Source organism: Hippopotamus amphibius, chromosome 4 (genome assembly GCF_030028045.1).
Source record: "Hippopotamus amphibius kiboko isolate mHipAmp2 chromosome 4, mHipAmp2.hap2, whole genome shotgun sequence".
NCBI lineage: Eukaryota > Metazoa > Chordata > Mammalia > Artiodactyla > Hippopotamidae > Hippopotamus > Hippopotamus amphibius.
Genome location: NC_080189.1, coordinates 158,804,226 through 158,818,948, shown reverse-complemented (window position 1 = coordinate 158,818,948; position 14,723 = coordinate 158,804,226). Strand labels below are relative to the sequence as shown.

At 40.4% G+C, this 14,723-nt stretch overlaps 1 protein-coding gene across 3 annotated transcripts in view; it reads right to left on the bottom strand.

Annotated features, from left to right (window-relative positions):
- Window positions 1–14,723, bottom strand: part of PSEN1 (presenilin 1) — a 76,302-nt gene that overhangs the window by 40,907 nt on the left and 20,672 nt on the right. For 2 of the 3 annotated variants that reach the window (XM_057733747.1, XM_057733748.1), the window contains 2 exons: window positions 3,790–4,046; window positions 1,113–1,254 (listed from right to left, as the gene is read on the bottom strand). In XM_057733747.1, coding sequence (XP_057589730.1) covers window positions 1,113–1,254; window positions 3,790–4,046 — 399 coding nt within the window. Of the gene's footprint in view, window positions 1–1,112; window positions 1,255–3,789; window positions 4,047–6,798; window positions 6,974–14,723 lie in introns of all 3 variants that reach the window. The other variant, XM_057733746.1, reaches the window with a different exon arrangement.

The window sequence follows — 14,723 nt, the reverse complement described above, 5'->3', positions numbered from 1 at the left end:
GCGGTAAGACAGCCTCATTCACTACTAGTATTAACTACAAATTGATACTATCATTTTGAAAACAAAACTCTGCATAGCAAGATGGTTGAAAACATGTCGATAATTGGCTCCAGAAATTCTGTGCCTAGGATCTTACCCTGAGGAAATAATTTGAAAAATTGAAAAGTTCTATACATAAGACCTTCATTGTTTTTCAGAATAGTGAAAATCTGGAAACAACTTAAGTGTCCAAATTAGGACACTTAAGTAAATTACAATACACTCATTGAGTCAAATATTATGTAGCCATTAGACATATTTCCTGAGAATTTATAATACAGAAAAACATTTATGCCAGAGTACAAGTTAAAAAAGGACACATACTGATTACGCATTTGATTTTTAACCATGTTAAAGAATATATAGAAATAAATACTAAAGAGAGAGTAGAATTCAATATTTGAAAAGTTAGTATTTCTTTTATTTGAGAATGAGCCTAAAGGTTCATGACCCGTAATCATCTGTCATTTTTCTGAGGCATGAAGCTGAAATACCTGGCAGGGAGCGGAAATTCACAAGCAAGCCACTTAGGTGGAGTGAGGTAGGGGAGCAGGGGCTGGGAGGGCTGGGCCTGTGTCCAAGCAAAGAACTCATGCTCCTGCAGGAGAGAGGGTAATGGGATGGACAGCTACCAACTTAGAATCCAGAATTCAGCCAGTCACCAACGAGCTTAGCAGGGGCACCTGAAGGCGGCTTTACTGTTCCGTACTCAAGGTGCAGATCTGACTTTTTGTAGTTATACATTCTTTTATGGCAACAATTCTATCCTACAGTGCAATTTGTCAATGAGGCAGTTCACAAAGGTCTTGAGATACATCCTTCTGGAATGTTCGAAGTATAGAGCAAATCAAAACGTTAAAGCCATTTAGATTGTGATATGATACGAAAACATTTGTTTTCCATTTATCCCTTTTTGTAGTTTGTAAATGTTCCACAAATGAAGGGGGAAAACTAAAAATTAACTTGGTTCTAGAATGTAAGACCCTTCTCTTTATTAGACCAAGTAAGGTGACAAGAGAACCCAACCATAAAGGAAAGACGGTGGGAAGTGAAGCCGTGTGTCTCACGCTCACCTTATAGCACCGGTATTTATACAGAACCACCAGGAGGATAGTCATGACGACGATGACGCTGATCATGATAGCAGCATTCAGGATGGAGTGCAGGGCTCTCTGCCCCACAGTCTCGGTGTCTTCTGTAAACGGAGTATAGATTCTAAAATGAAAGAAAACAGAAAAGCCCCAGGCACGTGTTAATGGAGATTCCAAACTACACGCTCTCCAACACCAGTTTTGTTTCCTTGATTCAACTGATACCTTATAAATCATTTTTTTCCATCTCATCAATCTAACCAAGAACTTTTTTTAAGGTTTTATTTATTTATTTATTTATTTATTTATTTATTTTTATTTATTTATTTATTGGCTGTGTTGGGTCTTTTTTTGCTGTGCATGGGCTTTCTTTTAGTTGCGGTGAGTGGGGGCTCCTTCGCATTGTGCTGCGCGGGCTCCTCATTGCCGTGGCTTCTCTTGTTGTGGAGCACAGGCTCTAGGCGCGTGGGCTTCAGTAGTTGCAGCACATGGGCTCAACAGTTGTGGCTCACGGGCTCTAGAGCGTAGGCTCAATAGTTGTGGCGCGTGGGCTTAGTTGCTCCGTGGCATGTGGGATCTTCCTGGAGCGAGGATTGAACCCGTGTCCCCTGCCTTGGAAGGTGGATTCTCAACCACTGCACCACCTAGGAAGCCCTAACCAAGAATTTTTAACCTAAGAAAGATAGCTATATGCTAAAATTAGTCCTTCAAGATAAAAGGAGATAGTTAAAATGTGGAGGTGGACCTACATGAGCCAAACCACTGGCTCCATCTAGTGGATGCTTTATACTCAACTAATTACCTCATCAAATGTTCTTTCTCCACAGCTTATTAGTGATCTGCTAAAGTACCAGATTCTGCCATAAACTACCTAAGCCATGGTGGTTGTCAAACGAAGTTAAAATGGCTGATAATTATATTTCATCTGTAGGGTGACTGCAACTGAAGTTGTCTTGAGATAATGTCACAAACATCTTCCCCGTTTCTCATTCACATGAAAACACTTTTATTCCAGGTACCAAAGTTTCCAGTAGAAGACTTTATTTCTGTCTCCCCTATAGTTACGTGTGGCCATGAGAAGTCACGACCAGTGAGTTATAAGCAGACGTGTTGTGTGAACTTCTAAGGGAGGAGTCAGTTATGCTGAGATATGTCTCATGTCCTTTTCTCCCCCACTCCTTCCTGCTGCCTGAATGTAGGCTAGGGCTCCAGAGCCAATACTGGACCCAAAATAACCTAGAATATAGACGCCAAAAAAAGAAGGAACGAAGGAGCCTGAGTCCTTGATGAAGACAAGCCACTACACAATCTGAACTACTACCTCTGCACTACTCTGTGGGAGAGAGAGAAAATGTCAAACCGGTTGTTTTGATTTTCTTTTTTTCTCTTTTTTTTTGGCCATGCCGCATGGCTTGTGGGATCTTAGTTCCTCAACCAGGGATTGAACCCGGGCCGGAGGAGTGAAAGCACTGAGTCCTAACCACTGCCTGCCAGGGAATTCCCTGTTTTGATTTTCTATAATGGGCTCAGCAAACTTTCTGTAAAAGACTAGAGAGTACATATTTTAAGCTTTGTGTGTCATATAGTCTCTGTTGCAACCACTTAACTCTGCCATTGCAGTATGAAAGCAGCAGTAGACAATATATAAATGAATGGACACGGCAGTGTTCCAATAAAACTTCATTTACAAAAGGATGTGTGGCAGGCAGATCTGGCCTATGGGGCACAGCTTGCTAACCCCTGTTCTAGAATATGCAGCCAAACCTGACTCTATTACAGAGATAATATTCCCCAACCTCTTTTGGTTATTGTCTCCAGCCCCTGCCCTTCACTCACTGTTTTAGCCTTTCTTCCAAAAGGTTAAAAGCTTGGCTTTCAGAACCCCATAGGGTTTTCCAGATACTCAGTTTCAAAATTCATTTAAAACTTTCCGAGCCCCACAAGAGTCATAGAGACAGAATTAGGTGACATCTGAATCAAAGCATTTTTCTTGGAGACAAAGGGCTGACACCAACAGGACCAAGAATCTACATGACAGTTCCGCAAACACTCACTGCCAGACTGCATTACTTCATCCTGTCATTGAAAAACTTTTTGCTGAGCATTTATTACATACCTCACCCTGGAAACAAAGTGCCCTCATAAGCCTCATGGTATAAAAGGAAGTCAGGCATTAAATAATGAAAATATATACTTGCATATTGTAACAAGTGAAAAAAAACAGGTTGCTATGAAAAAGAATACGAGGAAGGACCTAATTTTGTTAGGAGGATCAGGAAAGTTATTTTTCAGGACTCAACATTTAAGCCAAGATGAGAAGGATGATAGGAATTAATCCACCAAAGTTAGAAAAGGAAAGGAACATTCCAGGGAGAAGAACAATGGGCCCAATGACACTGAGGTGGTAAAGTCACTATTCAACTCTTCATCTGCTCAATTCCAAATAAATTCAGCCCTATTTAGGGACACCACATAAAAATATAATTCTGCAGCTTCCATTTTCTCTACTTAAGGCACCAACTGCTTCTGGCCACCAGAGAGGATCGACTCTCTAGCCTTCACGTCCCTTCAGTGCAGAGGCCTTCAAGGTGATGATGACATGCTATGAAGGACAGCTATACTGGCCTTGCGGATAATAAAATACAATACTCATACGTACAGCTGCCCATCCTTCCGGGTGTAAAAGCTGACTGATTTGATGGTGGCCACGACCACCACCATACAGAGCGTCACGGGGACAAAGAGCATGATCACATGTTTGGCGCCGTATTTCAATGTCAGCTCCTCATCCTCCTCGTCCTCCTGTTCCACCGCCTGCTGCGAGTTACTGGGGGCTCGGCCATTGGACAAGGACTCAGAGTTGCCACGCCTCTGCCTCTCGTTGCTGCCGTGCTCACGCCGCTCTCTACTGTCATTCTAGAAGCACAAGAGAGGCTTTTTCAGTAAGTTAGACTCCCAGTAGAATCAAGGTGTTTTTTAAATCAAAAACAGAAAATGTAATGATTAGTCCCGAGATTATCAACAGGCCCATTATTACCTGCGTCCCAAAAACTTGAAGCAAGAAAGAATCAATTTACAAGAAGCATGCAGTCTAAAAGTCTAGATTATTTACCACTGTCGGAACCCAGGTCCTCCCTTTCACCTGGCTTGTGGCATACCTCATTCTTACCTTCCATTCTCAACCTAATACAGCTGTACTCATTCTTTGAGGTTTGACTTAAAAACAACACCTGGATGAAGCCTTCTTTATTTGCTGCAGCTGCAAGCAGAGTACTTTCACCTTTTTCAAGATCATGAAGTGCTTTCTACCTGTGGTTTCATATCAGTTATACAAGGAACTATCTCACCTTCATTATTAATAATACTTAAAAAACCCCTGTAGTGATTTACAAGGATCTCTCGGTATTATTTCTTACAATCTACAGTTATCTCAAAAAAGTATTCAATTAAAAAAAAAAAAAAACCTTTACAGAGAGAAACTAGGCCTTAATTCTTACACCCTTCCACCCCATCCCCACCCTGCCCTGTATAGAGGAAGGGATCGATAAATACATGGTGAATAAAGGAATGAAAGTAGAACTTCCTCAGATTCTACTTTCCCCTTAATCTAAACACCACTTTGTTACCTTTATCCTTATCCTGGGTTTATCCTTTCCTACTCTTCAAGTTCAATTTCCTTTTTGGTATTACTGTATCTAAAACTCAGTTTTTTGTAAAGGGTAGAATGAATCCCAAGAGTACTAACAACAACAGCAAAATAAAACTAACATAACAGGAGAAAAATAACAGAAAAGTAAATAAAACAGGAGATGAAAGTAGACTGATAGTCACTGTTGCTGATAAGAGGTAATCAGCTTGGTTAAGACAGGGTTCTTTGAGGAAGCTCACATGAGAATATGCCACTCTTGCACCTCATTTTATTTATTTATTTATTTATTTATTTTATTGGCTGTGATGGGTCTTCGTTGCTGCACACGGGCTTTCTCTAGTTGCAGCGAGTGGGGGCTACTCTTCATTGTGGTGTGCGGGCTTGTCATTGCGGTGGCCTCTCTTGTTGAAGAGCATGGGCTCTAGGCACACTGGCTTCAGTAGTTGTGGCACATGGGCTCAATAGTTGTGGCGCACAGGCTTAGTTGCTCTGCGGCATGTGGTATCTTCCTGGGGCAGGGATCGAACCCGTGTCCTCTGCATTGGCAGGCAGATTCTTACCCACCGTGCCACCTAGGAAGTCCCTGCACCTCATTTTTTGGCTACAGAGTTTAACCAAGTATCACTACAGAGGAATAGTATTTATTATTCAATAAAAATATATAACATGCTTAATTACAGCTTAAAATTATTTAATGTACCATGGATTGTGATATGTGCCCCCTTTTTTTTTTTTGGCTGCACTGCGTGGCTTGCAGGATCTTAGTTCCCTAACCAGGGATTGAACCCACGTCCTTAGTAGTGAAAGCACAGGGTCCTAATCCCTGGGCCACAAGGGAATTCCCGATGCGTGCTTTACGTTTAATTCTCGCAGCCACCTCATGAGCACGACTTTACAGGCAAGGAAGCAGCCACAGCCAGTAAGTGTTACAGAAAGGGTTTGAACCCAGGTATGCCTGACTGCAGAAATCAAGTTTTTAAACCCCTCTCAGTTTGCCATTCACAAGACAACATGGGAGCTCTGCAAACTCACGGTGGGCTTTCTCTTTCACTTGACTTTCAATTTATTCACTCCACAAGTAATCAGAATTCTATATTCCAGGTATTTTGCTGTGGCAATAAATTAAAAAGATCTAGATGCTGTCCTCAAGTAGCTCATCGGATAGTTTTAATACAGGAGAAATATTACACTAGAGATGTGAACAAAGTGCTACAGGACTGGTTAATTTTGTGTGGTCAAGAAAGGCAACATATGGTAGGAATGTAAATTGGTACAGCCACTATGGAAAACGGTATGGAGGTTCCTTGAAAAACTAGAAATAGTCGCCATATGATCCAGCAATCCCACTCCTGGGCATATATCCAGATAAAACTCTAATTTGAAAAGATACATGCACCGCAACGTTCATAGCAGCAGTATTTACAATAACCAAGACATGGATGCAACCTAAATGTCCATCAACAAATGAATGGATAAAGAAGACGTGGCATATACATACACACACGTATATATAATGGAATATTACTCAGCCATAAAAAAGAATGAAATAATGCCATTTGCAGTAACATGGATGGACCCAGAGATTACCATACGAAGTGAAGTAAATCAGAAAGAGAAAGACAAATATCATATGATATCACTTATATGTGGAAATAGGATACAGATGAAATGCATTTACAAAACAAAAACAGACTCACAGTCGTAGAAAGCAAAATTATGGTTACCAAAGGGGAAAGGGGGTGGTAGACAGATAAATTAGGAGTTTGGGATTAGCAGATACAAACTACTATATATACAATAAACAACAAGGTCCCTGTATAGCACAGGGAACTATATTCAATATCTTGTAATAAACCATAATGGAAAATAATCTGAAAAAGAAAAAATGCACATATATAACAATCACTTTGCTATACACTGAAACAAATACAACACTGTAAATCAACTATATGTCAAAAAAAATTAAGAATAAAATAAAATTAAAAAGGCAACATAAAAGATACGAATCTTGGGCAGAACCTTCAAGAGTGGAAGGTGAATGGGCTCCCGGTAGAGACAACACGAAGAGGGGCACAGGCCTACGCAGAAAAACCAGTGAGTTCTCCTGAGGTGGCTGGGCTGGTAGCAGGAAAGGAAGGTTAGGAACAGGCTGTAAAGAAGCTTGTTTGCCATGCCAGGGACTTCAGACTTTGTCCTGTATGCAACAGAAAGTCATAAAAATTGTTAAGGTTGAGGAAGTGACACATCAGATTATGCTTCATTTTTAAGAAACTTGACTGAGTGGTGATGGAAAATAGGAGAGGTATGAGAAAAATATTTCAGAAGCAGAACTGACAAGGCTTTGGCGCAAATTACACGTGAATGGTCAGGAAGGAGTCAAGGATGACTCTGGAGGTTGAGGCATAAGGGACTAAGAAGGTGCTGATGGCAATGATAGATACAGGGAACACAAGAAGATGAGCAGGCTAGAGGAGAGGAGAGAGATTTTAGTTGGGAGAGAGGTGAATTTGAAGGACCTACAACCAGGCTGGAAAGTCCAAAGGCAGTTAATAAGAATTTCAAGCTCAGAAGAGAGTTGGGGGAAGTCATTAGTTTCCACAGCCATGAAAGTGGATGAAATCTTAGGGAGAAAGTATAGATGGATGTGTTGGTCATTAATGCAACACAACAGCTGTGGAAGGAAAAATACAGAGTGAGATGACGACCAAGGAGAGAAGCAGAAGGTTATTCATAAATCATAATGGACTGGGGAATGAACGGAAACTGAGAAATTAAAGGCAATCATTCCTTGAAGCAAAACAAAACAAAAACAAGTGACAATGGAAGGGATTCAAATTTGAAAGTTATTTTAGAGACTTAAGCATACGCGTCAGATCAAAGTATAGAATTAGGATTAGAGGAAAAGGGTGATGATACAAGACAGAGAGATGATAATTAATGAAACAGGGTAGGGGATAGACGGTGGAGAACAGGAGAGAGAAGACTGGCCTTACAAAGGCACTGGTGCCCTCTGCCTCAGTCCAACCTCATGGAGAAAACATTTATGAAGACTCAAGCCCTATGAAGAGCGGAAAGGAAACTACTGCAAAGCGCAAAAGATAGAAATATGTATACCACTCACCAAGAAAGATAATTTTTGCTGAACACAAGTCACTAAAGTTCAGTAGTCAGGATATGGTTATGAGAGAGGTGGGATCTGGAAAACAGGGGCATAGTGTGATAGAGAGTTGAGGAGCAGGAGAGTTCAGGGAGTTCATACTTCTTTCTTAGAAGGAGGTGACTACACCATGTGCTAAGAATGTTATGTTTGTGACTAATATTCAGCAATACAATTATGACCAACTTGATGGGCTGATTAATGTTCAATATAAACTAAAATGCAAGTAATAACAGTTCCCTTTATACAGTATTTACAAAGCATTTATATAATTTAGTATTATATAATTTATATAAAGTACTTATAGGGCTTCCCTGGTGGTGCAGTGGTTAAGAATCCGCCTACCAATGCAGGGTACTTGGGTTCAAGCCCTGGTCCGGGAGGATCCCACATGCCGTGAAGCAACTAAGCCCATGCTCCACAACTATGGAGCCTGTGCTCTAGAGCCTGTGAGACACAACTATTGAGCCCATGTGCCGCAATTACTGAAGCCAGCGAGCCTAGAGCCCGTGCTCCGCAACAAGAGAAGTCACCGCAATGAGAAGCCTGCGCACCGCAATGATGAGTGGACCCCGCTCCCAGCAACTAGAGAAAGCCCGTGCACAGCAGTGAAGACCCAATGCAGCCAATAAATAAATAAATAAATTTATAAAAAGTACTTAATTTACAAAGCACTCTCACATCATCTCATTCTTTTTTTAAAAAAAAAAACTTATCTATTTATTCATTGGCTGTGTTGGGTCTTTGCTCCTGCACTGCAGGCTTTCTCTAGTTGCAGTGAGCAGCGGCCACTCTTCTTTGCAGTGCATGGACTTCTCATTGCGGTGGCTTCTCTTGTTAGCCAGCACGGGCTCTAGGTATGCAGTCTTCAGTAGTTGTGGCTCAGGGGCTCTAGAGCACAGGCTCAGCAGTTGTGGCTCACGGACTTAGTTACTCCGCAGCATGTGGGATCCTCCTGGATCAGGGCTCGAACCTGTGTCCCCTGTGTCAGTAGGCAGATTCTTAACCACTGTGCTACCAGGGAAGTCCCATCTCATTTATTCTTTTCATATGTTGGGAGGTTTTGGTAGATGAACACTAAAGCAACTGGTCCAAAATCTCACAGCCAGAAAACAGTAGAGGCAGGAATCAAATTCACAGGAATTCAAGCCTCTTGCTTCAAAACCTGCGTTCTTTCTATGGCCCCACAGCTGCCCTACCAGGCTATATGAGCTGTTTAGCTGGGTGAGTCTAGCATGAGAGAGGCAATCATAATATGCTTGTTCATGGTACTTGACTGGATGTTCTGGTTTATAATGAACATTAGTGAACCCCACCCTGCCCCACCCCCAGAGCTGATATGGGATACTACAGCACTACTTCTTTCTCTCTCTCTCACACACACACCCTCCTTTGTCTTTATAGTAATACTTCAGATACTTTTTTTTTTTCTTGGCTGCACTGGGTCTTTGCTGCACACGGGCTTTTTCTCTAGTTGTGGCAAGCGGGGGCTACTCTTTGTTGCAGAGCATGGGCTCTAGAGCACAGGCTCAGTAGTTGTGGCACGAGGGCTCAGTAGTTTGGGCACATGGGCTTAGTTGCTCCGTGGCATGTGGGACCTTCCCTAGCCCAGGGATCGAACCCGTGTCCCCTGCACTGGCAAGCAGATTCTTAACCACTGTGCCACCAGGGAAGTCCCCAGATACTATTTTTAAAAGTAACTATATTATTAATGTCTTTTTAAAAGTACAATTTATTAATTTAAACAGGTAAAACATATATATGGTTCTAAAGTCAAGAAGTATAAAAAGATATAGAAAACCTCCCACTTGACTATCTACTTAGTTTCCTAATCCCCAAGGTTACCACTGTCACTGTTCTCAGCAAATCTTTTCAAAGTTTCCTTAAGCATATACAAGCAAGTACAAATACTTATTCTCATTCCCCTTTATCACACAAATGGTAACACAATTAATGCACTGTCCTGTACTTTGCCTTCTTTTTTGAACTATGTATCTTAGAGAGTTTTTTAACACATCAGTAAAGAATATACTTATTCTCCAAAAAAACAATTTCTGAACCAACTGTATAGCCAGTGTATGAACATATCATAATTTACTAGGCCAATCCCCTAATGATGGACATTAAACTTGCTTCCAACTTTTTGCTGTTTCAAACACTGCTGCAATGAATGCCCCCTATAAGTTCTTCACATGTGTGGGGGCATATTTACAGGATAAATTTCCTGAAGCAAAAGTAAAAGTACTGGGTCAAAGTATATATGCATTTGAAATCCTGATTAATATTGCCAAATAGCCCTCTTTATGGGTTGTACCGGTTTAGACTCAGCAACGCAGGAGAGTGCCTGTTTCGACAAGCCCTTGTCAACATAATAAGCTATGAGAGGACTGAATTTTACCAGTCTGATAGGTATTAAAATATGGGATCTCAGTGTAATTTTAACTTTTATGTCTCTTATTATTAGAAAAGATGAATTTTTTTTTTAAATGAACTAAGTATTCATATCTTTGCCATTTTTCTATCTGGCTTATGGTACTTTGTTTTAGTTAAAACTTATTAATTTAAAAAACAGTGAATGCCAGCTACGTACAAGGACAGAGCAGTCAACAAGACCACCCTCATGAACTGATTTCAAACAGGGGAAGACAGATAATAAATAAAAAAATTATAGATTGGGACAGTACTACAACAGGGTGATGTGATAAATACATAGAATGGGACTACTTTCAAATAATGTGACCAGAGAACATCTTTCTGAGGAAGTGACATTTGAGCTGAGACCTAAGGATGAAAAGATGTGAAAGGGCTTTTGTACTGTAAAGGATTAACTCAGCAGGTCAGGGGTGTCTAAACCCTGCACAGGCCAAAGAAAGATTTGGCCTGCCTCCTAGGAGATAACCTCTAAGCCCTCGGAATAGCCTGCCTGTTAAGAGCGCTTCTGTTTAGATGAGACCTTGGGTCACATTGTTAACAATGTGATCCATGGTGGGAGTCTTGGGCCACGTGGTATCTGCTTGACCTTAGGAGGGGCTAGAGAACTATGATTAGCATGTCTACATGGCCAACCCCCAATAAAACTCCTGGACACCAAGGCTCAAGTATGCTTCCCTGCTGAGCAATGCTCCCTGTGCGTGCGTTGTCTCACACTACTCCTGGGAGAATTAAGCACTGTTTGCACGACCCTACTGGGAGAGGACAACGGGAAGCTTGGGCCTGGTGTCTGGTAGATCCTTGCCCTTTGTGCCTTTTTCTGTTGCTAACTTTAACCTGTGTCTTTTCACTGCAATAAACTGTAACAGTGAGTATAACAGCTTTTCTGAGATCTGTGAGTCCTTCTACTAGCTAATCACTGAACCTGAGCATGGTCTTGAGGAACCCCGAATATACATGTACACTGAAAACTACAAAACACTGCTAAGAGAAATTAAAGATCAAAAGCAAAAATAGACAAATGGGACAACATCAAACTTTATAACTTCTGTGCATCAAAGAAACAATCAACAGAGTAAAAAAGGCAACCACAGAATGGAAGAAAATGTTTGCAGATTACATATCTGATAATGTGTTAATATCCAGAACTCCCACAACTTAACAACAAAGAAACAAATGATCTGATTTTAAAATGGCAAAAGGCTTGAATAGACATTTCTCCAAAGAATATATACAAACAGCCAAGAAGCATAAGAAAAGATACTCAATATCACCAATCAGAGACATTCAAATCAAAACTAAAATGAGATATCTTACACCCATTAGGATGGCTACTACCAAAAACACAGACAATAACAAGTATTAGCAAGGGTGCAGAGAAATTGAAACCCTTGTGCCCTATTGGTGGGAATGTAAAATGGTACAGCTGCTATAGGAAATAGTATGCAGCTTCCTTAAAAAAATTAAAAATAGAATTGTCATATGATCCAGCAACCCCACTGCCAGGGACATAGCCAAAATAACTGAAAGCAGTTATCTCAAAGAGATATTTGCACACTCGTGATCACTGCAGCATTATTCACAAGAGCCAGAAGACAGAAGAAACTCAAATGTCTATCAATAGATGGATAACGGAAATGTGGTACTACAATGGACTATTATTCAGCCTTAAAACAGAAGGAAATCTTGTCACTTGTTAAAGCATGGATGAACCTTGAGGACATCATACTGTGAAATAAGCAAATCATAAACAAATACTGCATGATTCCACTTATATGAAGTATCTAAAGTAGTCCGACTCAAAAAAAGTATAACTGTGGTTGCTAGGCGCTGTGGGGACAGGGAAATAGGGAGTTGTTCAATAGGTGCAGAGTATCAATTTTGCAAGTTGAAAAAGTTTTAGAAATCTATTGCACCGCAATGTGAACATAGTTAACACCACTGAACTGTACACTTAAAAATGGTTAAGATGGTAAATTTTAAATTTTATGTCATGTCATTCATCACAATTAAAAAAAATTGGGGGGGGGGGGACTTCCCTGGTGGCACAGTGGATAAGACTCTGTGCTCCCAATGCAGGGGGTCCGGGTTTGATCCCTGGTCAGGGAACTAGATCCCACATGCGTGCTGCAACTAAGAGTTCGAATGCCACAACTAAGGAAACTGTATGCTACAACTAAGGAGCTAGTGAGCTGCAACTAAAGAGCCTGCGAGCTGCAACTAAAGAGCCTGCGAGCTGCAACTAAGAAGCCCACCTGCAGCAACTTAAAACCCAGTGCGACCAAATAAACAAATAAATATTAAAAAAAAATTTTTTTTGAGACCTAAATATTCAATAAATGTAGAAGTATACTGTGTGGGATTGAAAGGCTCAATATTGTTAAGGTGTCAATTTTACCAACGCACCCCAACCCTCCACCCCCTGCAAGTGATCTGTAGATTCAATGCAATCTCAATAGGCTTTTCTGTAGAAACGTTTATTAAGTTAATATGGAAATAAAGGACCTAGGCTATCCAAAACAACTTTGAAAGTTGGAGAACTAATGCTACATGACTTCTTATACAGTTATGATTATCAAAAAAAAATGTACTACTGGGGGACTTCCCTGGTGGTCCAGTGGGTAAGACTCCAAGCTCCCAATGCAGGAGGCCTGGGTTCGATCCCTGGTCAGGGAACTAGATCCCACATGCATGTCGCAACTAAGAGTTCTCATGTCGCAACTAAGAGTCTGAATGTTGCAACTAAGAGTCCACATGCCACAACTAAGATCCCATGTGCCGCAACTAAGACCCAGCGCAACAAATAAATAAATATTTTTTAAAAAATGTAATACTGGCACAAATAGACCAGAGAGCCCAGAAACAGCCTGACACATATGGACAACTGATTTTTGCCAAAGGTGCAAAGGCAATTCAGTGGAGAAAGAATAGTCTTTTTCAACAAATGATGCTGAAACAATTGGATATCCAAGTGGAGAAAACTGAACTTTGATCCATACCTCATACCATATACAAAAATTATACTCACAAAACAGACCTAAATGTAAAACCTAAAACTATAGTTTCCAGAAGAAAGTAACATAAGAAAAAACTTTTGAGAACTTGAATTAAGCAAGATTCCTTAGATATGACATTAAAAAAAAAAAGATCCACAAAAGGAAAAATAGATAAAAGCGACTTTATCAATATTTAAACTGATCTATTTCTGCTCCTTAAAAAGCACTATTAAGAAAATAGAAAGACAAGCCATAGACTGGGAGAAAATGTTTGCAAATCATATATATCCCAGACGACTTGTATCTGGAATATATAAAGAACTCTCAAAACCCAATAAGGAAACAATCCCCTCCCCCCCCCCCAAAAAAAAAAGAAAGAAAGAAAAGAAAAGAAAGAAAGAAAAAGAAAACAACCCAATTTAAAAATTCAGCAAGAGGGGACTTCCTAGGTGGCACAGTGGTTAAGAATCTGCCTGCCAAGGTAGGGGACATGGGTTCAATCCCTGCTCCAGGAAGATCCCACATGCCACAGAGCAACTAAGCCCATGCGCCACAACTATTGAGCTCTAGAGCCTGTAAGAGACAACTATTGAGCCCACATGCTGCAACTACTGAAGCCCATGTGCCCAGAGCCTGTGCTCTGCAATAAGAGAAGCCACCACAATGAGGAGCCCATGCACAACAATGAAGAGTAGCCCCCACTCGCCGCAACTAGAGAAAGCCCATGTGCAGCAACAAAGACCCAACACAGCCAATAAATAAATAAATTTTAAAAAAATTGAGCAAGAGATTTGAACAGATACTTCACTGAAGATATTTTGATGACAAGCACATGAAGAGATACTTATCATTATTCAGAGAAATGCAAATTAAACCACAGTGATATTAGTATCCACCCACTAGAATGGCTAAAAAAATGAAAAGACTGTGTCAAGAGCTGATGAGGATGTGGAGGAACTGGAACTCTCATATGCTGCTGGTGCAAAATTATACAACCAATTTGGAAAACTGTTTAACAGTATCTTAAAAAGTTAAATATATACCTTCTACACTGGACCATATTCTACTCTTAGGTATCTACTTAAAATAAATGAAAGCATTACGTCTATTCAAAGATTTGTATATGAATGTCCACAACAGCCTTATCTGTAATAACCTAAAACCAGAAAAAATGCAAATATCCATGAACACGTGAAGGGATAAAACAAACAAAACCAACCAACCAACCAACCTGCGGTATTTCCACATAATGGAATACAACACAGCAACAGACAGGAACTATTGATATATTGATACATGCTATAAAACTGATGACTCTTGAGATAGTTACCCTGAATGAAAAAAGCCTTTCAAAAGAGTAT